Source organism: Myotis lucifugus, unplaced genomic scaffold (assembly GCF_000147115.1).
Source record: "Myotis lucifugus unplaced genomic scaffold, Myoluc2.0 scaffold_70, whole genome shotgun sequence".
NCBI lineage: Eukaryota > Metazoa > Chordata > Mammalia > Chiroptera > Vespertilionidae > Myotis > Myotis lucifugus.
In genome coordinates this window covers 3652427-3678816 of record NW_005871118.1, presented here as the reverse complement: position 1 = coordinate 3678816, position 26390 = coordinate 3652427, and the positions used below count along the sequence as shown (strand labels likewise).

General features: G+C 38.5%; 1 protein-coding gene across 1 annotated transcript in view; it reads left to right on the top strand.

Moving 5' to 3' along the window:
* The window catches only part of MME (membrane metalloendopeptidase), a 95520-nt gene that overhangs the window by 28449 nt on the left and 40681 nt on the right, over nucleotides 1-26390 (top strand). The window contains exons 4-14 of the mRNA XM_006090329.3: nucleotides 6475-6636; nucleotides 7568-7648; nucleotides 7735-7830; nucleotides 7954-8072; nucleotides 10977-11042; nucleotides 18683-18817; nucleotides 21037-21138; nucleotides 23438-23574; nucleotides 23684-23777; nucleotides 24956-25084; nucleotides 26008-26106. Of these exons, the coding sequence (XP_006090391.1) occupies nucleotides 6475-6636; nucleotides 7568-7648; nucleotides 7735-7830; nucleotides 7954-8072; nucleotides 10977-11042; nucleotides 18683-18817; nucleotides 21037-21138; nucleotides 23438-23574; nucleotides 23684-23777; nucleotides 24956-25084; nucleotides 26008-26106 (1220 nt within the window). The remainder of the gene's footprint in view (nucleotides 1-6474; nucleotides 6637-7567; nucleotides 7649-7734; nucleotides 7831-7953; nucleotides 8073-10976; nucleotides 11043-18682; nucleotides 18818-21036; nucleotides 21139-23437; nucleotides 23575-23683; nucleotides 23778-24955; nucleotides 25085-26007; nucleotides 26107-26390) is intronic.

Sequence of the window (26390 nt, the reverse complement as noted above, 5' to 3'; positions counted from 1 at the left end):
AATGTTTCTTGGACAAAGCCTTGGCCATCAGAGACGAGAAGTGATCCTAAATATAGTGCAGTTTTGCTACTGTGGTCTACTCCCAAATCGCAGCTGCTGGTCCTTGTGGTTCTTGGGAGAGGGAAGCGTGGAGGTAAAATCGAGAAGAGCCCTTCACTTCGAGGCAGGAGCCCACCTCAGGACTCCTCTAACACAATGGAAGATGGAAGAGAGGCATTTCCATGCAGCAAACAGCTCTAGCACCAGAGGGAACTGGCTCATGGATGGGATCTGGGGTGGGAGGTTGTGGAGGTCAAGTCAGCACAGTAGAGGGGAAGTGGGCTTGTACAGGAGACACGTGTGTGGCTGCCTGTAATACTGTGCTGGTGACGCAGAGACTGAAGTGCACTTAGAAATATGGGTTGTCAGGATGTGAGCCCACTCACACTCACAGGCTGGAAAGACATGAAGAAATAATAGGCCTCATTCATCTACTGGTAAATGGGCCCATCTTTACTTTCTGATATTGGGTTCTCTTGTCCTTATTCTCCATGCTTCTCTATTGTCTGATCTGATGGTTCTCCCTTGACGGCTCATTAGAATCACTCAGGAGGCTTTGAAAAATGCCTGGACCACCCTGGCTGGTGTGGCTCAGTGGCACTGAAGGGTTTGGGTTCGATTCCCAGTCAAGGGGATGTACCTGGGTTGTGGGTTCACTCCCCCCTCCCAACCCCTACTCCCCACCCCTGTTGGGGCGAGTGCAGGAGGCAACCAGTGTATGTGTCCTCTCACATCTGTGTTTCTCTCTCTCTCCCCACTCCCTTCCACTCTCTGAAAAAAGCAATGGAAAAAATATCCTCATATGAGGATTAAAAAACCAAAAACCTGGACCACACAAAGATTCTGATCAATCGATCAGGGGTAGATCCTGGGCATCTGTATATTTAAAAGCTTCTAAGATGTTTCACATGGTTAACCAGAGTTGAAAAGTACTGCTCTGAAAACATGACTGAGATTGTTCACTTTCTCTACCCCAGTGTATTCTATCCAAGGAGAGGTGAGGCAGGAATCCTGCTAAATATGCGGACATTTCTTTAAAGCATGTCCACATCATGTCCACGTCAAGAAGATGCACTCCTGGAGGTGCCTTTGAGAGTGAGTGGCTTCCATACCACTTTCCCGTCTGCTTGCCCAATGGGAAGAATGCATCTAATTCCCCCCTTTCCTTCTTCCTGGCCACTACAGCCCCTCCAAGTCCTGCCTTTGACCCAGAACTAGTTGCTGGTGATGAAGTTGATATTGGGGAAGGAGGGGAGCTGTGGTTATGAGAGTAGCAGGGAGAAGAGGAAGTAAAGAAGAGGGCAGGGCCAGGGGTAATTGAGAAGGAATGGAAAAGAAGAAAGTACAAGTTACTGCTTCTCATATATTCCCATCTGCTGTATCCAAAGTATGGTGGGAAGAGGATGAGCTGAGAGCCACAGATACTTAAGTGCAAGTCTTGGGACTCCATCATTTATTAGTTGCTTGATTTGAGGAAAATTATTTAATCTTGTACAGTCACCCACCCTTATCCATGAGGGATATGTTCCAAGACTCCCATGGCTACCTGAAATTACAGATAAGTATCAGACCTTATAGATACTATGTTTTTCCTATGCATACACACATCATACCTTTTTACTTAAAGGAAGCACTTTACAGCTACTCTTTAGCATACCTGAATTCCTAGCATCACTATTCTTGTGTTTGGGGGCCATTATTCAGTAAAATAAGGGCTACTTGAACATAAGCTCTGAGATACCTGGACAGTCAATCTGATAACCGAGATAGCTACTAAGAGACTAACAAGTGGGAGCATATAGAGCATAGATATGCTGGACAAGTGATGATTCACATCTGGGCAAGATGGACCATGGCAGTGCGACATTTCATCATGCTATTCAGAACAGTGTGCAACTTAAAACTTATGAATTGTTTATTTCTGGACTTTTCTATTTAATACTTTTGGACTGTGGTTAATTGTATGTAACTGACACCATGGAAAGCCAAACCACAGGTAAGGGAGGACTACTGTAGAACTAAAGAGTGGTGATGCTCAGGAATTCAAAGCAGGCCTGCCTGATTTAAGCACCCCAAACATTTCCCTAATCCATACCCACACGGCAGACCCTTGGTAATGAATACAGCAATTAATAACTTCCCAGATGGTAGTTGAGCTTGTTTTTAAATTCCTATAGTCAAACAAGTTGGGAGAATGTTACAAGAAGATTAGTTTGGAAAATAATGGTGTGTCATTTATTATCAGGCTAGAAAATTCAGAATTGTCATTCACAAGAAATAAGCTCATTATTAATAGAAGATTACTTTTTCTTGTCTTTATGTGACCATTTTCTTCAATTAAAAATAGACTTTTTTTCTTATTGTGAAAGCAATACAAGTTCATCTAATACAAATTGGAAAATAAAGATAAGCAAATAGCACAAAATTAAACACACTCATATTCCCTCCACCTGGATATAACTGCTGTAAATGCCCTCTAGACTTTCTGTGCTTTTATACAGGTTTTTTAAAATCCTAGTATACTAGTACTCTCTCCTTCACCTTACAAACATCTGGTCAACAGCACTCCACATCAGTACATTTGCCTTTACTACATCCATTTTTATATCTACTTATTAAGGTGAATAAGTTTGTTTTTAAACCACATTTGTTTACTCAGAAGTCACAGACCCACAGATAAGGAAACATCTGAAGAGCCAGGTGTGGCTCTGTAGAGAGGTTGAGTAATTCAAAACAAAGTGCAAAATATAAAAACAATTACAACCAGTTTGACAGTCGTGTGTCTGTTTCCTACAGCCCTTCTACCCACACTTCTACCGCTGACTTCAAAGAAAAGTCAGCACAGAGGAGGTCCGGAGGATAAGGTGCAAAACCAGAATCAGACCCACGATAAGAGATTAAAGGAAGGTTGATCAAAGACCCAGCATAAAATTGCTAGCCCTTGACTTGCCTTGGCCCATGGCCCCAAAATACTCATCAGAACAGAGAGCTCTCTTTGAAGTGATTGGAAGCGCCCATACCCAGATGAGCTCTCTGGTCAAAGGGATATTTAAAAAGGGGCACAGGAAGGAGTTTGCAAAGTTGTCTCTTCCTCTCTCTTGTCTGCATATCCCTCACAAATTGTTTGAATGCTGCTTCTTTGGCTTGTTGTCCAGATGTAAGTAGTTGAACTGTACTGGGTATGAAGTGAGGAATTTAGCCTAAGAGGAGAAGGGTTGTCTTTGTTCCTTGTGGGAGATTAGGGAAGTAACGGAAGCATGCACATGGCAGTGGGTTTGCACTCATGAGCATAATAGCTCTGCAACCACCACTCCTCCTTTTTGTTCCCGGCGTTTAAAAGGGCATGTGGTATTTCCAGAGAGCCAATAAGACATGCTCATTCTACTCATTCATTGCTTGTTCACGGCTCTCCCTACTGGGAGTTTACTGCTCTTTATGGTGTTAGAACATAAACCATCCATTGCCCCAGAGAAGGAAAGAAAATAGAAGGGCTCCCCAAATGGCAGTAGTCTTTACAACATTCAGGTTAAATTTTTTAAAGTGTTTTGAAAGACAGGAGTTACATAAAATTGCTAAAAATGTATGCTTAGAACATCGTAGTTAGCACTTCTTTTAGGCTTCAGTTTTTTGTTTTGTTTTTCTCTTTACATGATAATCTTATGTTTTTAGGATCTATATTTTCATTTCCCCTCGCATCGTTTCTTCATTTCCTTTCAAGTTCAAGGGGATTACTTTTCTCTCCACTTTTTTTAGATTAATTTTTTAATCTTTACCTGGGGTTTCAAGTTAACGTTTTTACTGACAACTCTGGATTGAGCACCATGTTAGGCTCCATGAGAACTGGGATATGCATTTCCTCCTTTACCAGAACCCACAGTCCAGGGGAGGAGATATGGATTTTCCAACAACAAATAACTAATATGATGCCAGCTGATGCCAGCTTTGTAAGGATTATCCTTCGTGAAGAAGGAGGATTTGAACTGGGCCTTGAAAATGCCTGAAATTTCTAAATGTGGAAAAATAGAGAAAGGGTATTTTAGTAGAAGTTGAGGCAACATGGTCAAAGGTGTGGAAACAGGAAAACTATAAGGTCTTTCATTCATTTATTTGAGGCAGTTGGATCATGTGAGGAAGGAATGAGAGAGAAGCTTCACTGGATATAATAGGGTCAGAATATGCTGTGGGATCTGGAATTTATTAGGAATGCAAAAGGGTTATATTGAGACCGTGGGAGTGGAAAATGGTATGCTGAATTGTTATGACAGTTAATCTGACTGGCACACAGAATGGGTGGCAGGGAGAGAAGCCTGGGGCCATAGTTTGGGTGAAAGTGCAAAAGTAGAGCCTGAGAGAAGGATGGGGGGAGTGGGGGGTGGGTAGGGTCTGAAAGAGAATGGAAATGGTGGGAATTGGAAGGATGGGATGGACTCTGGAGCTTGTGAAATGAGAATTGGTCTGACGTGCGGAGTGGGGGAGGGGATGTGGAGGAGGAAGGAGTTACAGGACTCATAGATGATTCGGGAATATTGCCACACAAACATACTTGCACATGTTTTACTGAGGTACTGGATGATGGGAATACAAAGAGGTTAGGTTCATCATCAGAATGGTTATGAAGACAGATAGGTAACTACCATGAGAAACCCAATGTAGCTTCATCTAAGCATAAAAGACTGATTGAGGCCATGAGCTCTCAGTTCAGAGAAGGAAAAATTCCCTGAAGTTTGGAATAATGGAAGCTTCAGGAAAGAGATGGGACATAGCTGAACCTTGGATAGTGGATAGAATGTGAAGAGAATGGGAGGAGTTAAAAGGGTAAGGTGGGTGGGGTCAGGGGAGAAGCAAAGGCACCGGGTAGGGAAACACAGGTATTTGTGATCCACGGAGCAAGCCCATCTGATTGGAGCAGGAGTTTGTATAAAAGTGCAGAGAGGGAAAGGGGGGAAGGTGGAGATTTGATTGGTCCAGTAAAGATTTAGAGGCCAAATTAGGGAGTTGTGATTTAACCAAGCTACTGTGAAGCCACTGACATTTGAGCAAGGGAGTGGCCTGTGCTAAAGGTATTTTTTGGAAAGTTTTATCTGTGAAACTGTGGAATGTATACATATAAGGAGATAGTACTAGGAAGGTGAATAATTGGGTGACCTTTAGTCAGAAGAGAATGAAGATAAACTAGGTTGACATTGAGCATGGAAAGAATATAGAAAATTGACCAAGTTATTCCCGGTAAGTCCAAAGTCCTGGGAGAAATAGACTTTTACCCAAGGTTCAAACCTGGGAGGCTGTGAAAACAATTGTCCTATATATCAAAGACTAAAAGTCCAGGGAGAACTGGTTTGGAGGCAACCCAGAGAGTTGGAGCCTGAGGTGGCAGCCAAGCCAGTGAGTGGGTCCATAAGGTGGTGAGAAGTGGGGGTTCGAGGCTCAGCTGGAAAACAGATTTACCATTCCAAGTTGAAATATTCCTCACAGCACAGCAATTGTGTGAAGTTTTTAATGAAATGATTTTAGTCAGACACTGAAGTATTTCCAGAAGCTCATTTGAGAACTTATACTCTCTTGATACAGATGAATTCTCAATTGCTCTCCTGTTTTCCTTGCAAAACAGTTCACCTTGTCTGAGAAAGAAAGAACATGCAGAGAGCAGTGGGAAGGTTTTTCTCACTATTCCAGGTGTAGAGATTGTGGGCATTGGGCCTCCTGTCCATGATTCTTTCCTGCAGTGGAAATAATTCATGTTTTATGCATCTTTCTATCCATTGCAGCACCTAGCACAGTGTTTTGTACATTGTAAGTACACAGTGTTGGTTGATTTGCATCTTCATTGCAGTTCTCAAAGATAAAAGAGTGGACATAAGAAACACTAATGAGCTTACAGCCAATTTTATAATGACAGACTCTACATAAACAAATGCAAATGTGATGTCAAATTTGAATTGCAAAAATTGTGTAAGCAAGGTTCAAGAAGTAATAAATGTAGCTTCAGATCTTGACTACAATGATCAAACCCATTAACAATCCCTCATCCCTTGGAGTTTGAGAGACATTCAAAAGTCACAGCTCCTTGGAGGCAGAGTCATCAGCTCAAATTGTCAGGATGAAGACTAACCTTGTATTAACTCCAAGCCGAGGCTGACCTATATGTGGTTCTTCATCTGAGATGGGAATTAGCAAGAACCTAAGTTATTTGAGGGAGGGGGTGAGATGCAGGATGGAAGGCCTCAGACCTTTCAAGAATAAAACCAATCAACTGTGTTAAAGGAGGACTATCCATAGATAATATTCAACATTCCACTCTGAACTGACAGTTACATCTGAGAAAAAGGAGCATCAGGCCAGTTGACTTGCTCATAAGGTGGAAGCAACATACCTTTCCCCCTCCTCCAAACTAAAGAAACACACCCTTTGTTTTGTCTCACTTGTCTGGTCCTTCAGCTGCTCGACTCATCCAGAACATGGATCCCACTACCGAGCCTTGTTCCGACTTTTTCAAATACGCCTGTGGAGGCTGGTTGAAACGCCATGTCATTCCTGAGACCAGCTCCCGCTACAGTAACTTTGACATTTTAAGAGATGAACTAGAAGTCATTTTGAAAGGTTAGTGAAGTTTGTGTCTGTGCATCCAAAATTTCTCTCTTAATTTATCCATATTTAAAGATACAACTCTTGGCCTTTATGGGGAACATGCGCAGGATTAAAGTAATCCCTCCAAGTTTGGTGGAACCACCACTTAGTCATGCTGAGGGTGGTAGACACTGAAATGGATATGTTGGCATCTCTTAGCATTCCTGCTTTCATTTGTAGCTACACAAACAATAACCCTATTATTTCTAGAGATGGCATCTTTATGCCATTATACAGAAGAAGAAATTAAGTGATTTCCACTAACCACCACCTCCCTAGTTTTCCCACCCCGACCCTGTGTTGACGTCACTATAAAACGTCTAACCCAGCTTAACACACTCTCCCTGGGAATTTGAAAAAGTCATATCTAGTCCCCTACTATCCTCTATCTTTTGTTCTCCTCTAGAAGTTACTTTGTAGAACGAGTTTTGCTATTTTCTGACATCCCTACAAGTAGAACAATTTGTTCAATGTATTGGGAGCCTGAACAGTAAAATCACACTAACAGAATTGTTTCCAGCCATCAGGAGGACTATCATATTAAGTTCCAAATTCCTCTGTATTATTATTATTATCTTTTTATTTCAGTGTGAAACCAAAGTAACTTTACTGTTCTCACACACACACACACACACACACACACACACACACACACACACACACACACGATAATCTAGTTGAAAACACTTTCATGCAACTCGGCCAATGAAACTAACTCCCAGTCCTGCACTAGGAATAATGATTAGGAAAGGGGGCTGGTTTTCCCCTGTAGGGTTTTGGCAGGGGAAGGAAGTGAACATACATACAAAGAAGCAAGTTTATTACTGAACCCGTGTTGAAAATGTTCATTACAGCTGCCAAAGAGCGATTATATTCATGCATTTTATTAACTGCCCCATTTCAGATGTCCTTCAGGAACCCAAATCTGATGATATAGCAGCAGTGCAGAAAGCAAAAACATTGTACAGATCGTGCATAAATGAATGTAAGTGCTCCTCACTCTATTTCATCAAGAGTGTGTCAAAATATGCATAGACTTCTTAATACATTTATTTTCATTGCTTTCTAAAGCTATTATTGATAGCAGAGGTGGCGGACCTCTACTCAAAGTGTTACCAGATATATATGAATGGCCAGTAGCCACGGAAGACTGGGAGCAAGTATATGGTAAGGCAGCGTTCCTTCTTCGTTTGAAAAAATTTCCAATAAAAATCTATGTTATTATTATGCTGTGTATCATGTTACTGCACTGAAGCTTCTAAAGATGTACTTCACCTTTCATTGCTTTAGGTACTTCTTGGACAGCTGAGAAGGCTATGGCACAACTGAATGCTAAATATGGGAAAAAAGTCATTATTAATTTTTTTGTTGGCACTGATGATAAAAACTCTTCGAAATATATAATTCATGTAAGTTTGCATGGCTGTCAGCCAAAGTTATCTTTAAATTGTAATAAAACTTCCACACACGTTACTGTTATTAATACTTAGAAATAACGCCCATTCTCATTTGAATTGCATGGGCAAGGAGGTAATACATTGATGCTCCATCCCTGATATCTGGATTCCCCAGTATATTTTGAAAATGTTTTCTTCATGCTGGGTTATAGACGTTCATCTCTCCTTTTTGCTTCCATTTTTAAAATACTTCTCCTTTCATAAAATAAATAAGAAATGAAAATCTTTAGGCTCCTCCTACTTAGAAAAAGCACCTGGTTTCTCTGTATGTTCACCAGTGTGGTCTGGTTTACATAGTTTTGCAGGTCTGGAAACCAGATTTCCTAATTGCTTTTAAAAAGAACATAGAGAATGGATTTTGAACACAATGTGGTTCTCGCTAAAGAATATCTATACTTTTTTCTCAATTAAGGTAAATAAGATGCCATTCTTTCCAGATGGCTTTGTTAGATTTTTAAAAATTGAATTTATTGGGGTGACATTGGTTAATAAAATTATACAGGTTTCAGGTGTACAATTTTATATCTCATCTGTACATTGTGTTGCGTGCTCACCAGCCCAAGTCAAGTCTCCTCCCATCACCATTTATCCCCCCATACCCTCCTCTACCTGCCCCCACTCCCCACTCCCCTTTCCTTCTGGATTTTTAAAAAATATATTTTTATTGATTTCAGAAAATAAGGGAGAGGGGGAGAGAGATAGAAACATCAATGACAAGAGAGAATCATTGATCGGCTGCCTCCTGCACACCCCCAACTGGGTATTAAGCCCGCAACCTGGGCATGTGCTCTTGACTGGAATCGAACCTGGGACCCTTCAGTCCACAGGCCAATGCTCTATCCACTGAGCCAAACCAGCTAGGGCTGGATTTTTATTTTTTTTTAATGTAAGCCATTCAATTAGGTTTATCTAAGGTGTCACTTAAAATGGGATTTATACTTAATGAGTGTGTTTGGAACAGACTGAAAAATTTATAAAGCTTTTATTTTGTCTCCTATAACATAAACTAACTCAAAAGTTGCAGGTCACAGAATCATATTTATGTCACTATTGCATAAATATTCATGGTTATTTGTTAAAGTCACGAAAGATATTTAATCTGACTCTCTTCTCTCTTTGGGCTCTCAAATGTCAGTATCCTGCATGATCATCATAAGAACATTTTAAAAAGTATATATTTTATTGATTTTTTTTAAGACAGAGGAAGGGAGGGAGATAGAAATATCAATGAGAGAGAAACATCATCGATAAGCTGCCTCCTCCATGCCCCCACAGTGCATCTGGGAATCAAACCAGTGGCCTCTTGGTTCCTGGCTCGACGCTCAACCGCTGAGCTACACCAGCTGGGCATGAGGGCTTTTTTAAAGGAGGATCAGAAGGTTGGAGAAGGAGCAGGGCCCTTCTTCTGGATATGTGTTTTGGCTCTTTCCATCCAGCCCTTTGGGTGATGTTTCTTTTGTGCTGAATTGGCTCTTCCTGCGAGGATTCTCACTTAAATCATCAATGCTCTCGATGGGCCCTGTATCCATCTTTTTTTTCTTTTTCTTTTTTTAAAATCTTCAATGGCTCAAAATATTTTATTATTAATAATAAACCAAGAAATATTTATCCATGATTGATAATGTCAAACTCAGTTTAGTTGATCATTGAAGACATTTCACTCAAAAGCTTCTCTTGTACCCACCTTCTTACCATGCAGTGCATAGGCAGCGCTCTCACGGAGCTGCGAGTGTGTCCAGGTAGCGCTCTCACAGGGTATGAAGATGGACTGGACACCACAGAGCAGACCTGAGTTTGTCTTTTACACACTTAGCTCTCAGCGGCGTCTGCTGATGTCCAGAGCAGAGCAGCTTTGGAGAGAACCAAGGAGGTGTCTCCTCCATTCCCCTACCCGTGGTTGGCAAACTGTGGCTCGTGAGCCACATGCGGCTCTTCGGCCCCTTGAGTGTGGCTCTTCCTAAGCCTTAGGAGTACCCTAATTAAGTTAATAACAATGTACCTACCTATATAGTTTAAGTTTAAAAAATTTGGCTCTCAAAAGAAATTTCAATCGTCGTACTGTTGATATTTGGCTCTGTTGACTAATGAGTTTGCCGAGCACTGCCTAGGCCCTAGGCCATAGGAACTCAAAAAAGAAAAAAAAATCTCTGGCGCCCTAACCGATTTGGCTCAGTGGATAGAGCGTCGGCCTGCGGACTCAAGGGTCCCAGGTTCGATTCCGGTCAAGGGCATGTACCTTGGTTGCGGGCACAGCCCCAGTGGGGAGTGTGCAGGAGGCAGCTGATCGATGTTTCTCTCTCATCGATGTTTCTAACTCTCTATCCCTCTCCCTTCCTCTCTGTAAAAAAATCAATAAAATATATTAAAAAAAAAATCTCTGGCAAGATTATAGTAGCTAAAAATGTTCTAGACTTACCATAGAGATTTCCTACCTTTCCCACCTTTTATTTTTATTCCATCTCATTTAAGGGCTGGGGTAGAAGAGAATGTTCCCAGGCACACATGTTAGAATCTCAGGAAGTAGAATGGCCTGTAAATGTGTAATTTAGAAGCTCCTCTCTCCTAGATTCTGACATGTTTTTGTCCACCTGCACCTTCTGTTCTGTTAAAATCCTTACCAGTATATTTTCTGTTCAAGTTTTTCTTTGTTTTTTTTTCCCCTCAATTATCTGCAGCACAATCTTCCAGATTATCTATCAGCCATCAGTTTAATGCTTTGACATAGGGTGAAAACCATTTCCTAATTATGTGTTCACTCAGTGTGTGATTGTTACCCTTATAAACAGCAAGAACACTGTGGTCTTGTTCTATATCCACTGAATGGTTTATATTAATCTTTTGTGTATTTTTTTATAGATTGACCAACCTCGACTTGGCCTCCCCTCCAGGGACTATTATGAATGCACTGGACTATATAAAGAGGTAAAAAACAAAACAAACAAACAAACAAACAAATAAAAAGACACACACACACAAAGCAATTAACAAAATAAATCTACAGAATCATCTGGTGTAAACTTACAAATAATGAAAAAGACTAAGGCCAAGTGTATATTCTCTATGTTCTTCACTCTGGACAGACACTTAAAATCAGACACAATCATGAGCTCCCTTTGATAGAATGAATATTCTCAGCAGAATGAAGGTGTTTTAAGAAACAAAGAAACTTGAAATTCCTTATTTGTGTCTTGATTTTCAGCATTTGTCTATGACCCATTTTGAAAAGTCAATTTCAAATGCTTTAATTCCCCTATAAATTGGATCATTTGCAAAATGAACAGCATCAGTCAGGGTCTAGGCAGTGTTCGGCAAACTGCGGCTCACAAGCCACATGCGGCTCTTTGGCCCCTTGAGTGTGGCTCTTCTACATAATACCACGTGCGGGCGCGCACGTACAGTGTGATTGAATCTTCGTGGCCTATGCGCAGAAGTCAGTATTTTGTGGAAGAGCCACACTCAAGGGGCCAAAGAGCTGCATGTGGCTCGCGAGCCGCAGTTTGCCGACCACTGGTCTAGGGCAATATCAATGAGGACTGAAGCATGGTCCGGTATGAGAACATCCGTGGCACCCTTCCAGAGCCTTCTGATTTGACTTTCAGTGGACTAGCTAGGGCACTGGGATCAGACGAACTTTTGCAGCCACCTTCTGACTCTACCATTGGCCAGCCAGCCTAGGGCGTCATACTCCATAGAACTGATGGATGCTCTGGGGTGCTTCTTCTCATTCCTCAGCCTTACCTCCCTCAGGCTGACGTTTATGCTCTCTTTTTTATTGATGTAAAGGAACAACAGAAGACAACTCGGCAATGTGACATATTATTAGATATTTTGGAAAGATATTGGTTCTATATATAATGTCTTCATAATTATTTTGTAGCTCAGAAGTAAGTTAACTTTACCTTTGATGATCACAGTGTAGTGATGTGGCTGAAATGAGCCCCTAGTCAAAATTATTAGCTAAATATGTTTATGCTAAACATTTATTTTGTGTAATTTAGTTCAAATAACATGGAATAAATTCACTGTAATGTATCTTTTTGAATGGCTACACAATATTGAAATGAAGGAAAAGATATAAAAGGCCACACTTAATAGCATCATCATGTGGGTGTGGGATTTGAGTTCATTGCAATCTAGTTACTGTGTGGGTTGCAGCTATTGGCTTTATAAGCTGTCCAGATGCTTCCTATTGCAGAGTTGAGGGTGATTGAGGAATTTTGGCTCATTTTACTACTCTTTCATCATCATCAACTGGGATGTTTTTCATATTTAGAATTGTGTCATAAAAACATGTCAAAATTTTTAATCCTAAAATATACATTTTTATATTAAACGTTTCTGGCCGTCAGTGTATACATTTGATGTGGTAAATGCATTCTGTTGTTATTCCAAAATGCAGTTGTTAAGATGATGGCGTATTTGTGCATCTTACATTCAATACTATGTCATAATTGAGAACAGGTTACAAATTGGCAGGCATAGGCTTGAGTCTGATATAGAGGCATTTTTGTTTAACCTGCAGTTCTTTGTTTGTTTTTTATTTGGATTAGTTTCTAATATTTTATTTTATTTTTTTAAAATATATTTTATTGATTTTTTACAGAGAGGGAGAGGGATAGAGAGTTAGAAACATTGATGAGAGAGAAACATCGATCAGCTGCCTCCTGCACATCCCCCACTGGGGATGCACCCGAAACCATTGGCAGGCATAGGCTTGAGTCTGATATAGAGGCATTTTTGTTTTAACCTGCAGTTCTTTGTTTGTTTTTTGTTAAGGCTAGTTTCTAATATTTTAAAATGTTAGAAGATTTGACTTGAGAATCCAGATTTCTTGATAAATTAGTAGAATTGCAAACCCTAGGCCTCATTGCCATGTGGCAGCAGTTAGACCCCTTTAGGTAGGTCACTTGTTCTCTAGGTTTGAGCCGTTCTCACTTATATGATTCATTGATTTATGTTGACTTCCTGGTCCCTAGATGTTTGAGTTTGTAAATTAGTTGGGTCCTGGCTAAGTTTCAGTAACAAAGAGACCTGAAAATACTGGAGCTCAAACAAGAGAGAAGTTTATTTCTATTTCTTGTTGAAGTCCAAAGGTAGGCAGAAAGTCTAGGTGAGGTAGGAAGCTCTGTTCCATGTGAATGGCCAGCAACATAGCTTCCTTTGATCTTTGACCTTGATAGTGTTGTATATGAGTCTAACTGGTCAAGGTTGATTCACCAGTGCCTGGTTCACATTTCAGGCCACAGGGAAAAGAAAAGGAGATTGGTAGACAAATGATTTCTTTTTGTGTAAGTGATGTAGAAGTTGTATTCATTCCATTGATTAGGACATTGTCATGTGGCCACAACTAAATTTTAAGAAGGCTGGGAAATGTAGTCTTAAGCTGGGTAGACATGCATATGTGCCTTATTAAAATTCAGTTTGGGGGAGGAAGGTTCTATTACTAAAAAGAAGCAATCTCTACCACAGTTTGGGAAATACTACTAGTATATTTGTAGTCAAATAACAGAGTAGGGATCAAATCTAGGAACAATAATATATATTATGTTTATAGAGTTGATGAGTGAGACATCTAAAACTCAGAGGGTTATCCCAGAACACTCAGCAAAACAGTAGTAGAACCCCAGGTAGAATTTTTGTCCTTATCTATTGCTCCTTCCATTGCATCATTCCAACTTCATAAGAGTATTCCTTCTATAGCACATGGTTTTCTGTAGACATTTTTACTTAATATCTTTTTTTTTCTAGAAAACCATAAACTTAGAGGGAGCAGTGTCATATCTCACTTATCCTTGGCTTTAGTCCCAGTACCTAGCTGGTCCTTAGTAATTATCAAATAAATATTGTGGGTCAGTAGATGAATGGTTGAGGGGGGAGATGGAAAGGAAGAGAGGAAAGAAAGAAAAAGAAAAGAGAAGAACCCAGTTTTATTAGGGGTCCTTCCTAGTTCCTTACCTTGATTCTTAAGGATGTGTAAACTCTAGGGCTCATAGAATACACTTCCTGAGCATCTTGTAAACATCTTATAAACCATGTATCCTTTCATCTTTTCAAACTCTGCTGCAGTCAATTTGCCTGAGATATTTACACATTCAGTGAGCCTCATACTTTTGCATTATTTTATTGGAAAGAACCAACAGAAGTTTTGAAGAATGACATGAGGTTGCCAACATTTTCTTTTACTAAGAAAGGTGCTATCTTTGACTAGAGAAGCCTGGCTTCTTTGCCTTAGCCAATGATTCTCAAACTATGGTGTGGAGTCTGGGTGTGCAGATATGCCTCGGGAGCTAGAGATAAGGGAGGGTCATACCCCATCTTTAATCCAAAGCAGCCTCATCAAAGATCTTTTTTTTATCAAGTCATTACTTAATCCCATTTCCCCAGGTTCTTTTTTATCCTTCCTTCTGGGATATCCAGCTCATCTGGAGAATCATCTTCCATAGTTCTAAAACTTCATATAAACAATGAAAATAGCACCCACAATTACAAGAAAGCCCATTTCACTTCACAGAGAATTTGTTCACTTCTGTTACCTTAGGAATGGAATTTTTGTGTTGTGATATGGCATTTAAACCATATCACAGCACAAATAAAATACCTTGTTTCGTGACACTACTAAATAATGAAAGTAGGTAATGCATTTTTTTTCAAGAACTATATTGCAACTCCTTCCTTTAAAACAAAGCCTACTTTACTCTTGTTAAAAGGCCTTTCAAACTTATTATGTGCTGTTATTCTGGCAGTTTTAAATGGTATATTTTGAGAAATGCATGTTGTATCCCTCTGGTTATTGTTCTAAACTTAAATGTCTCAGTTCCCTTTTCGTTTTCTGTACTTTACCTCTCACTTACAGAGGAAACATGTCCTAAGGCAATAGAAACCCAAAGATTTATATTCTTATAATTTTTACATGACAGAATCGTATATTTTCTTTAAATAATGAAGGTTACTCAGGCACAGACTCTAAGAGCCAAATGGGACATTAGAGGATTTAGTCCAACTCCTCATTTTACAAATGAGGGATCAGAGACCCAAAAAGTAAAATGACTTGCTTAAAGGTCATAGATTAGAAGAGCGAGGAACATTCATTGTAAGCAGTAAAACCTACTCTGATGAACTTAAATTTTGTAAAAAAAAAAATGTTTTTGTTTGTCTCACTTGACTGTAAAGCTCTAGGGATAAATCAGGCATGGTAGGTGCAGGTTCTAATAAAATAGAACCTTTATTCTCAAGGTTCTATTTTCTTTTGTGTTGGCTTCTTGCTCTAGAACTCTGTCTCCATGTGGCATCAAAAGATAACCATTGGTAGCTTCACAATCCAGAAAAAGAGAAATCCCATCTCTCCTTATGTCTATCAAATTCTGAGAAAAGGACCCTGATTGACCCTATCTAAGACATCTGCTCTTCAACCAGCCACTGTGTCCAGGAAACTGAGTTAACTAGTTGATAGTGTCAGCTAATCTCCATGACTCAGGAAGAGAGACCCTTGATTGACAGTCCTACCAACAGGAAACAGAATAGAGGTTCTGTTATAAGAAGATAAAGGAGAAATAGCTACTATAGCCTACCTTACCATGTTCCTGTTTCTCAGGTCTCAGTCTAGCTTTCCTTCCAGTCAGTGCTATTCTACAAAAACAGCCGAGAGCAAATCTCATTCAGCGCATGTGCATGACATACGTTGCCAAACAAGACTAGATAAACACTATTTTATTCCAGAGACTTATAATCTAAAATTGTTAACTCAGTCTTGTATAGGCCAAATATTAAGCAGAAGGCTGTACAAATACATACACTAAAAACTGACATGTCTTACCAGTTTGGTTTATCTGAGTGGCTCTTCTTGTGTGAAGCTTTCTTTCCCTGGAAATAACTAGAACTTTCTAAATGTCATGGCAAAGGAACTGATCTCAAAATGGGTTCATTAAGGATCCTCTCATGCTGTCCTCTCTTGTTAAAGAGGTAGACACCTGATTTATGAGGTATTCTGATTATCTGAAGATGACTTAATGCCACACTACTATCTTAAAGGCTATAAGTAATGAGATTGAAACAGTCCCCCTGGGGATCGAGCCCGCCACCAGGGCATGTACCCCCCACCGGGAATCAAATAGTGACCTCCTGGTTCATAGGTCGATGCTCAACCACTGAGCCATGCCAGCCAGGCCAGTGTTTTATTTTTAAAAGAAGAGCTGCATAGATATTTAGGTGGGTTTCTTTTTCACAGAATTCACTATATCAAAGCTTGAACAAGGTTGTCTTAGGACTCAAAAAAGATAGCCGACTCTAGCCCTTGTCCTAATAACTAATTCCTCTCACTGATACACACACAAAAACTGAATTTCAGTTTTAAAAATAGTCTGGCCAGTGTATTATTTAAATTTTACAATGTGTTAATTACTTTTCCCTCAAATCATGACAATTATAGTCACTTGGCATTTTATATATCTATAAGTATCTCGAGGGAGGAAATTAAATCCTTAAGGTAGAATCATATCTTGTAGAAAGGATTTAACAGCAGCAGTAAGCCTGCGTCCTGACAGCTCCTATATAAATTTGGAAGCTGGAAAAGATAATCAAGATATTAAGACATGCTGCAATCATTCACATTGGAATAGTTGCCAAGTAATGAAGTTATTAAAGGAAGTAGCGCATTCCATGTAGCTGTATTAAATATTTAAGCATCACAGAAGCCAGTGCTTCCATCTATGCTTACTTAGGCCGAGTTCCATAGTCTTTTTTTAAAAATATTTTTTAATTGATTTCAGAGAGGAAGGAAGAGGGAGAGAGAGATAGAAACATCAATGGTCAGAGAGAATCATTGATCAGCTGCCTCTTGCATGCCCCACACTGGGGATCGAGCCTGCAACCCGGGCATATGCCTTGACCAGGAATTGAACTGTGACCTCCTGGTTAATAGGTCAAGGATCAACCACTGAGCCACACTGTCCAGGCCCATAGTCTTTAGATACATCTATAAGAATGAAGTTACTGGAGTAGAATCAGTTTGCAGAATCAGCAAAGTGCAAGAGAGCATTCTTGTTATTATTTTCTTACTTGATTAACAAAAAAAAATCCCATAGAGTGAAAACCAATCTCAGTAGGTTGATATTGAAAAATTCAAATTAACATTTTGTTCATAGTCAGTAGCAATTTCCTGATGAATGCAGATGAATTTATATGATTTGAAATACAGTTAATTAAAAAACACCGCATGCTTAGATTTTGGAATAGTTGGTCCCATTAGGTGTTACGTCAGACATATTTGTTTATTTCAAAGTGAAACAAGAATTCTGATTACCTTTGAGTAGGAAAAGAATGGAGTTCACAAGAATTCACATAAAAACATTCTATTATCCTGTACCTTAGTGATTAGATTTTAACACAGACTCACAGCTGAGTCTGTATTAAAAATCTAATAGTTTGTTCATTGAGTGTCAAATCCATAGACAATGCTAGCTAGACATCCCAGCATCACGAGGTATCCATGGAAAAGAGAGCCCTCTCCCCAAGGGAACTGTTTGCTTAGCGTTTAATAAAGGTCATGGAATGCCAGTATCTAAACCTTACTTAAACGTGTCCTCTTGACTTTCAAATTGATAATAACTGTACATTTTGCTGAGGTTCTTGCTTGATAATATATTTTCATTTCTCCATGAGTTTTATGTTTAATCCTCTTAATGAGTCACTGTAATTCAGATGAATATAACATAGCCCTATCACTGATAATAAGTGAGAAGGGACATAAAACTCTCTTGAAACTGTGAAAGTATTAAACACTGGATAGCCTTCCTTTGTATCTACCCTGTGAACAGCTAGTAAAGGAATAGCAGTGCCCATCGATCCAAATTGTGTGGCTTCTGCAATCTTGGTTGTTTGTCATCTAGCTAGTGCTGGGAACTTGGGTTTTGAGAGAATTTTCATGAGGTGGGATCATCATTTATTTTACTTGCTGATAGATAAATAATGGCTAAATGGCAATGGGTTGAGATTTATGAAAGTGGCATTCAATTTCCCGGAGTTAATGCCACTCTGAACTTGAAGAAGGCATTGATATATTCTATAAAAGTTTGATAATTTAACTAGTTTACCTTCACAAAGTTAAAATGTATATGAAAGATAAAATGCAAAGAACTTGGATTCTTAGAAGAAAGCTGATATCCAAATCTATGGAATCTTATAAATTTCATAGTAATGGGAGCCAACTATGGAATTAACTAAAACCCACAGGTTTGTGTTGGAGGAGCTCATGAGAACACAGTCTCATTTAAAAAAAGAAATACTGGTTGGCCAGAGGAAACAGATATAAAGGTATAAAGATATCCTGATAATATTAATATGAATTTGTGGCCATCTCTTCATGAATAACTATATATATGGCACATTGACTTTCTAAGAATCCATGCAGGTCATTTCTTTTAGAATGTAGGAAAGCGTATCTATTTTATTGTGCTATATCTGTTACCGGAAATTAATATTGAATGGGAAATAAAATTTTACATTAAGGCACTGTGATGTATCTTTAGAAAGTTTGCCAGTAATTTACTGTTATTTGTTTCTTGCAGACTTGTACAGCATATGTGGATTTTATGATTTCTGTGGCCAAATTGATACGTCAGGAAAGAGGACTGTCCATAGATGAAAACAAGCTTTCTCTGGAAATGAATAAAGTTATGGAATTGGAAAAAGAAATTGCCAATGTAAAACACATTATCTCTGATACACTGAATAACATTAACTACTTTTTCTTTTTTTTCTCTCTATTATATTTTAAGGATGAAAGGTACAACTCTTTAACCAAGTGATAAAAATACATAGCTTAGCAAAGGATCATTAACTTTAAGAGGACCTTTGAAACTGTAAAATTTTAGAGTAAACTGGGTTTCCAACATCCAGGAGACATATTAAGTTTGACAAATATTAAACTAGGTACATTTAATTACCTATTATAAGTGGATTATACCAATATTCTAACTACAGCCAAACTGTTGTTGAGTGTCCTTGAGACTCAAGACACACTTGATTGCTAACTGTTGAGTAAAGCTGTTTTAGTCTTGATAGGCACAATTTTCCTTAAAAAAAATTATAGTGATTAAAGAGATTACCTCTATCCCTTGGCTAAGAAATATTAGCCCCTGAACATGGCTGCATGACTGTGTGATGTCACCGAGTTCAGACTGCCAGGCTGCTCAGCTAAGGAGGGGAGATCTCGCAGGAAGAGTTTACCAGCAGAGCCCAAGGGTATATTCATGAATTTCCTCTAGTGGCAGGTGAACTCTTAGAGTCTGAGTTTGCATTTTCTTGTCTGACTGGGTCTGTAGTCTCAAGTGAGTGAATTCTGTTGGAGCAACATCAAGGTAATTGATTGAACCCAAGTTTGGTTTCAGTCTAGGCTCCACAGAGCTTTTGCTGACATTGCAAACAACAGCCTGCTCTCCTACATCCCATTGACTTGCACACTGCCATCAGAATCTTGAAGACTGGAGATCTTTGAGGACAATTTTAGTTTTCCTAGGGCCACATGAAACCAAAAATCTCCAGTCAGAGCCTGACTTTGCTTGGAGCTACAGCAGGATGAATGGAAGTTCGATGGGTTACACGTGGCTCTGTGTTGAACACAGAATTATTAGAGAACAGTTTATTGCCCTAGGTTTTTACCACTTGAACCTTCCCAGACCATGCTCTCCTTGGATCAGCCTCAGCTCTTTAATAGTTGGATCTCAGAATTATTTGTGTCTATATTTTCTCTCTTCTCTTAGACTCTGAGGTCTGGGTGGTACCTTAGTCACCTTTGAATCACCTGTGTATCTCTAACCGTGTCCAGCTTATTATTGCATGTGGGAGATGTTCAATAAATAATTTTGAAAATAAAGGCATAGATAAGTGACCTAAAGGGGAAATGGGAGCTATTGTCTCTGAGAAACAATTCCCAGTTCAATTCATTTCAGCCACTAGCTGGGTGGGGGTGGGAGTGGGGGTGGGGGGGTGGGGGTGAAGGGGTTGTCATTGCATTTCTTTCTCTCCTTTTTTTTGTGATTCAGTGGGAAAAAGTAAAGCTGGATATGGTTGAGTATAGAGCATTAAACTGCTTGGGCAGGATGGGAGCATAGTCACAAAAGTACAAAGTGCTAGCATTCCTCAGATACCTGGCAACCTAAACATGAGTTTTCTCTGTTTTATTTGCTTTAAATTATTGCAGAAACCATTGTGAGGTGGGTTTTTTTCCTGTCTGAATTATAACTTGGACACTGAATAATAGTGGTGGTGGTAGAGGGGGAGACAGAATTTGCATGATAAATTGAAGATGACTATATTCAAAAAAATTATTATAATGTGAAACAGACACAATTGAGCTGGCCATTAACCACAGATGGAAGCAGACCACATATTGCTTATGTGGCTTGGCCATTCTCAAAAATATAAAAATATTAAAATATATAAAAATATATAGAAAAATAAAAATATTTTTGAGAACTTTTATAGTCAATACTACAGCCAAATCTTGATAATTGTTACTGAAAATATTTAAAATCTCTTAAATTTCACTTTCCTTTTTGATATGACAAAGTAAATTACAAAATAAATATAGAGTGGAACTTCAAGTATATTTACCTATCCCAGTGGTCGGCAAACTCATTAGTCAACAGAGCCAAATATCAACAGTACAACGATTGAAATTTCTTTTGAGAGCCAAATTTTTTAAACTTAAACTACATAGGTAGGTACATTGTTATTAACTTAATTAGGGTACTCCTAAAGCTTAGGAAGAGCCACACTCAAGGGGCCAAAGAGCCACATGTGGCTCGCGAGCCGCAGTTAGCCGACCATGGACCTATCCCATATTCCTTTTTTCCTTAAATATAATGTTTTTCTAAAAAATTCTTAGTTCTAAAATAATGATCAAAATTTAAATCCATAGGCTTCAGCTAAACCTGAAGATCGAAATGATCCAATGCTTCTTTATAACAAGATGAAATTATCCGAGGTCCAAAATAACTTTTCATTAGAGATCAATGGGAAGGTAAGTAGCAAGTTTTATGTACTCTCTTATTGTGCCATTTTAAACTTACAACATTGAAATACAGTTTCTTAAACTTCAATGATTTCTTACTTATTGAAGTAAATTGAACATTAAATGAATTCAGATGACACTGACCATCTGACTTCATAACAGGACCAGGAAAAAAAACCTATTTGAAACTATTATATTTATATTTAGTTAGAGGTGATTTTACAAGTAAAAGTCCTTTTCAAGGCAGCTATGCAATAATGGTGGGAGTGATCATAGAAAAGGGTTTAGAAAATATTAAACTGAAAATCCTTCAAAGAGACCATTATATAGCCATCAGAGTTGAACAGTCAGATAATAAAAGCATTTAATTTGTTTTTAACTCCTAAAAAGATTAATTTATTCATAGAATCTGCTATGTTCTCATCAAGGCATCTATGAGCTGTTCAGAGCAATAATGGAGAAATATAACACAAGAAATAAGAAAACTCTGTCTCATAGATTCCATTTATAAGCAGCAATTGACATCTTTTTGCTTAGTTGTAATTCATTAGCTAGTATGTAATTATCTCTTTGGGAGGTCATTCATGTGTATTTGTGTATTAGTTGTGGCACACAATCAGGAAATAAAACAACATCCATGGGAAAATCTGCAAATGACTACATTCAGTGATGGATTTGCTTTGGCTATAATTATAATAAAAAAGGACTTTTAAAAATCATAACCTTTCCAGTTAGGAATTTCTCACAGAGCTTTTTAAATTGAATTTATTGGGGGTGACACTGGTTAACAAAATATACAGGTTTCAGATGCACAATTCTATAACTCATTATCTATACACTGTATTGTGTGTTCACCACCCCAAGTCAAGTCTGTCCTTCACCATTTATTTCCCCTATACCCTCCTCCACCTCCCCATGCCCTCTCCCCGGAACAACCACCACATTGTTGTCCGTGTCCATGAGTTTTGTTCTCTTTTTTCCCCATTTTTGCTCAATCCCTCTACCTCTCCCCCGCAGCCCTGCCCCCCAGTCACCCTCCCCGCTCCAACAGCTGTCAGCCTGCTTTCTATCTATGAGTCTGTCTCTAGCTTGCTTGTTAGACCACTTTGTTCATTAGATCTCACATATGAGTGAAATCATATGATATTGTCTTTCTCTGGCTTATTTCACTTACCATAATGCTCTCCAGACCCGCCCATGCTGTAAAGTGCCTAATAAGTATGTTTTGAAAGAATGATCCAAACCACCAAAGGAAATCAAGAAAAGAACATCGCACTTCATACTTAGAAAGCGACCAGCGTATAATATACTTATCTGTATAACTATAGAGCCTAAAATATTGGTAATTGTAAACATTCTTAAGCACTGAAGCACTGAAATGTGGCATTTCAGCAAGATGTGCATGATCTCCACTTCTGCTGTTTTTCCTTATATCCACTGGTGGTCCCATTTTAAAAAGACAAGCTTCCATCTTTTAGCAACTCTAAACCTAGCTTCTGAAGAGTAAAACTGCATGCCTATAGGCCTTATATTGACAGTGTTCTGTTTGGCTTCGTTGGACCCTCTGTGGTGCATCTATAACTTCATTGAACCTCTGCTGTAACTAATGTGCTTTCATTTACTGCAGGATCTTCACAGAGATATATTACTGTGTTAAGTGGATTATTTATTTATTTTTAAAAATATATTTTTTATTGATTTCAGAGAGGAAGGGAGAGGGAGAGAGATAGAAACATCAGTAATGAGAGAGAATCATTGATCAGCTGCCTCCTGCATCCCTCCCCCCACGTCCCCCACACCTACTGGGGATCCAGCCCAAAACCCTGGACATGTTCCCGCCCAGGAATCAAACCGTGACCTGGTCAATGCTCAACCACTGAGTCACGACAGCTGGGTGGATTGTTTATTAAAACCCACTTTTAAAAGATAAACACTTTATACCCATTTAAATTTTTGCACACATTTTAAAGCTAACATTTTCTTCTCTTTTATATTGATTAGACCAAGAAGAAGACACTGAGCCTAATTTCTAACTGTATTTTCTCTACACTTATAGGCTTTGCTTTTGTTCTTAAGTGGTTGGTTTAATTCTATCAAAATAATCATGCTGCCGAACTAATTTTTATTCAAAACCAATTGAAACAATTAAGGGAAAATCCCATACAAGTATCTGACTGGATGATTGTGATAATTATATTGTGCTGCAGCTGACGCCCTAACTATGTCTGACCCCTGAACATAATTGAGTGTTGGAATCAAGAAGAGAAATTCATAATTACTGAATGTTTTGTGCCTGCTTTTTTTCCAGCCATTCAGCTGGTCCAATTTCACAAATGAAATTATGTCAACTGTGGATATTAAAATTACAAGTGAGGAAGATGTGGTTGTTTATGCTCCAGAATATTTAACCAAACTTAAGCTCATTCTTACCAAATACTCTGCCAGGTAAGTATGTCAGAGTGCCCATGTCCTCAGAGTTTACATTTAATATCACTCTTTAGAAGCTTTGCAGCCTCATCTTTTTTGTTGCTGGGTGGTGGGTTTTTTTATACAGAGATCTTCAAAATTTAATGTCCTGGCGGTTCATAATGGATCTTGTAAGCAGCCTCAGCAGAACCTACAAGGAGTCCAGAAATGCTTTCCGCAAGGTGAAGATACAATCTCTCTTTTCTTAAGACTTAAAACATAAAGAGACACATGGTTATGAAGGTGCCATGTATACTGCTAGAATGTGGTGAACTTGGCCAAGAGACAGAATGCCGAACGTTGGTTATTTTGCCCATGTTTAGGCTATGATGTCTCGAAAAGCCATCATAGAAAAGCTAGTTTTTATGGTCTTTGCCATCCTATGTTTGTCTACTGTGGCATCGTGATCGAAATGCCATGGAAGGATATGCATTTGGTTATGTGAGCAGTTCATGAAACAAACATACTGGCTTGGTGTTTGTGTGGCATTAAAAACAATCGCAGAGATGTCTCGATTAACTTGATTTTTCAGGTGTTCATAGCTCACTAGAGTTACACACAGATGGAGTACATTGACGTGGACAATCCACTAACACATCTACCTGGAGACAACCTTAAGGCCTTTTATTAGGCTGTACCTACATTTAAACAACCATCATTTTAGTCATGTTGTGAGGGACGAAGGCAGGAGAGATGAGAAAGGAGAAATTCTAGCGAATGGGTGGTGTCCAGTATTGGTTAGTGTCATGGAAAGGAAATAACTTTCTGATTGAAATTTTGTGTTTTTACCCTTTAAAAGAAAATACAAGCACAATTTTAAAATTGAAGAATGTCAAATTGGTATTTTGCTAAATTTCCCTTACCTAAGTTAGTCCCCTTATTGGTACTTAAATTTATACACATAGATTTCTTCTAAGTGCTGGAAGTTCAGCTAAAACATTCAACAAACAGGAATGTGCCTTTTTGTAAAGCAGATTTCTCTCATTACGACGTTTATTGAACATTACTTCACATTTATGTTTATGCAGCGGTAAACGGCGTTATTTTTTGTTTGGGAGGGTTGCTTTTTGGGTTGCTTTTTTCCTAAAGCTGTCTAGAAGGATGTTAACTTGTAGTAGCCTGAAGTTCTACTGGGACAGGTACTGAAAATATACCTTATTGTCAGATCGTATGTAAGTAAACAATCCAATTGGATTGCATTTTATCATCGGCAAGGACAGCGTGCCTTGTAAGGAGGACCAGTGAATATTGCAAGAACTTAGGAGACGTAAAGAATAGCGAGTCCTGTGAGATTTGTGTTGTGACGATGCTCCCTTGTCTTACTCCTGATCAAACACCATTTCCTTTTTCTCTCCCATAGGCCCTTTATGGCACAACATCAGAAATAGCAGCTTGGAGACGTTGTGCAAACTTTGTCAACGCGAACATGGACAGCGCAGTGGGAAGGCTTTATGTGCAAGCAGCATTTGCTGGAGACAGTAAACACGTGGTAATGTTCTCAGCACAGTACACTATCACTCACTCATTTGCATTGATGGACAATTACAATGGTCCATAATTGGGCTAAAATTTTATTAATTGTCAGGTAACCTCTGAATCATAATTGGCCATTATTTCCCAGTAAATCTCATCCTCCCTCTCTCAAGGGTCTAGTTATGTTTCTGATCCTAGTATTATTTAATCCAAAGGCAACTGTCCTTTTCCCAAAAGCAGTAGGTTCTGGAAACAGTCACATGTTCTAGTGATACAGTCATTTCTAAACTCCTCTGTTAGCAAAATTGACTAAAAACTAGGGTTTTCTTAAAAACCTAGAAAGTAAACCCAGGTTTAGTTGAAGTGTAAGAAATGTACTCTATTTTTCATTGTTGCTGACATGAAAGCAATGCAGCTTGAAGATATGGTGAAATAATCTATTGAAATGCTGCTTCATGCTTTACTAAATTACAAATGGTAATAATAGGTAATATTTTATGTTAATTCTTCTTTTATGATAATGGAAACCGGTTTATTCTTAACATGATTTTTGATAAATGTATATATATAATACCTATTTAATCATAAGTATTGATAAAATGATGTTGCTTTAAAAATATAATTTTTCACATATACCCATTTGTTTAGGTCATAGTCTGCCTATAAATTTATATTTATTAATATATTATTAAATCACATAAAGACAGATTATAGCTCTATTTTTAAATTTTAAAAAAAGTTTAATTTATCTTTATTGCTGAAAGTATTACAGATATCCCCTTTCCTCCTCCCCCCCCACCCCCCCCGCCACCATTTACCCTTTCCACCCTGTTCCTGCCCCTCATCTACCCAGGCTTTCACCCACTATTGTCTGTTTCAATTTGTGTTATAAAAAATTAACTAATGGCCTAAATTTGTCTTCTGTTCTTTTGGTTTGAGGTTGAGGATTTGATTACACAGATCCGGGAAGTTTTTATTCAGACTTTAGATGAGCTGACTTGGATGGATGCTGAAACAAAAAAAAGAGCTGAAGAAAAGGTAAAAAGCAAGGCAGGGCTAACTATCAAAGAAATAAATTCTTTATAAAGAAATGCCAATTTTTAAGACAATTCAGGAAAACAGATAATCAAGAATTGCTTTAAGAATTTGTATAAACACCTGATCAAAGGCAGTGAGAAAAAAATTGCATAAAATAAAAGCAAGTTCCTTCAGAATGTAATGTTTTCAGGAACTTTTTTTATGGATAAATTTATTTTTCTATGATTTCCATTTTTTATTTCTTTGTAATCAACTTCTAATCTCCTTGTTCAGTTCAAAACTTT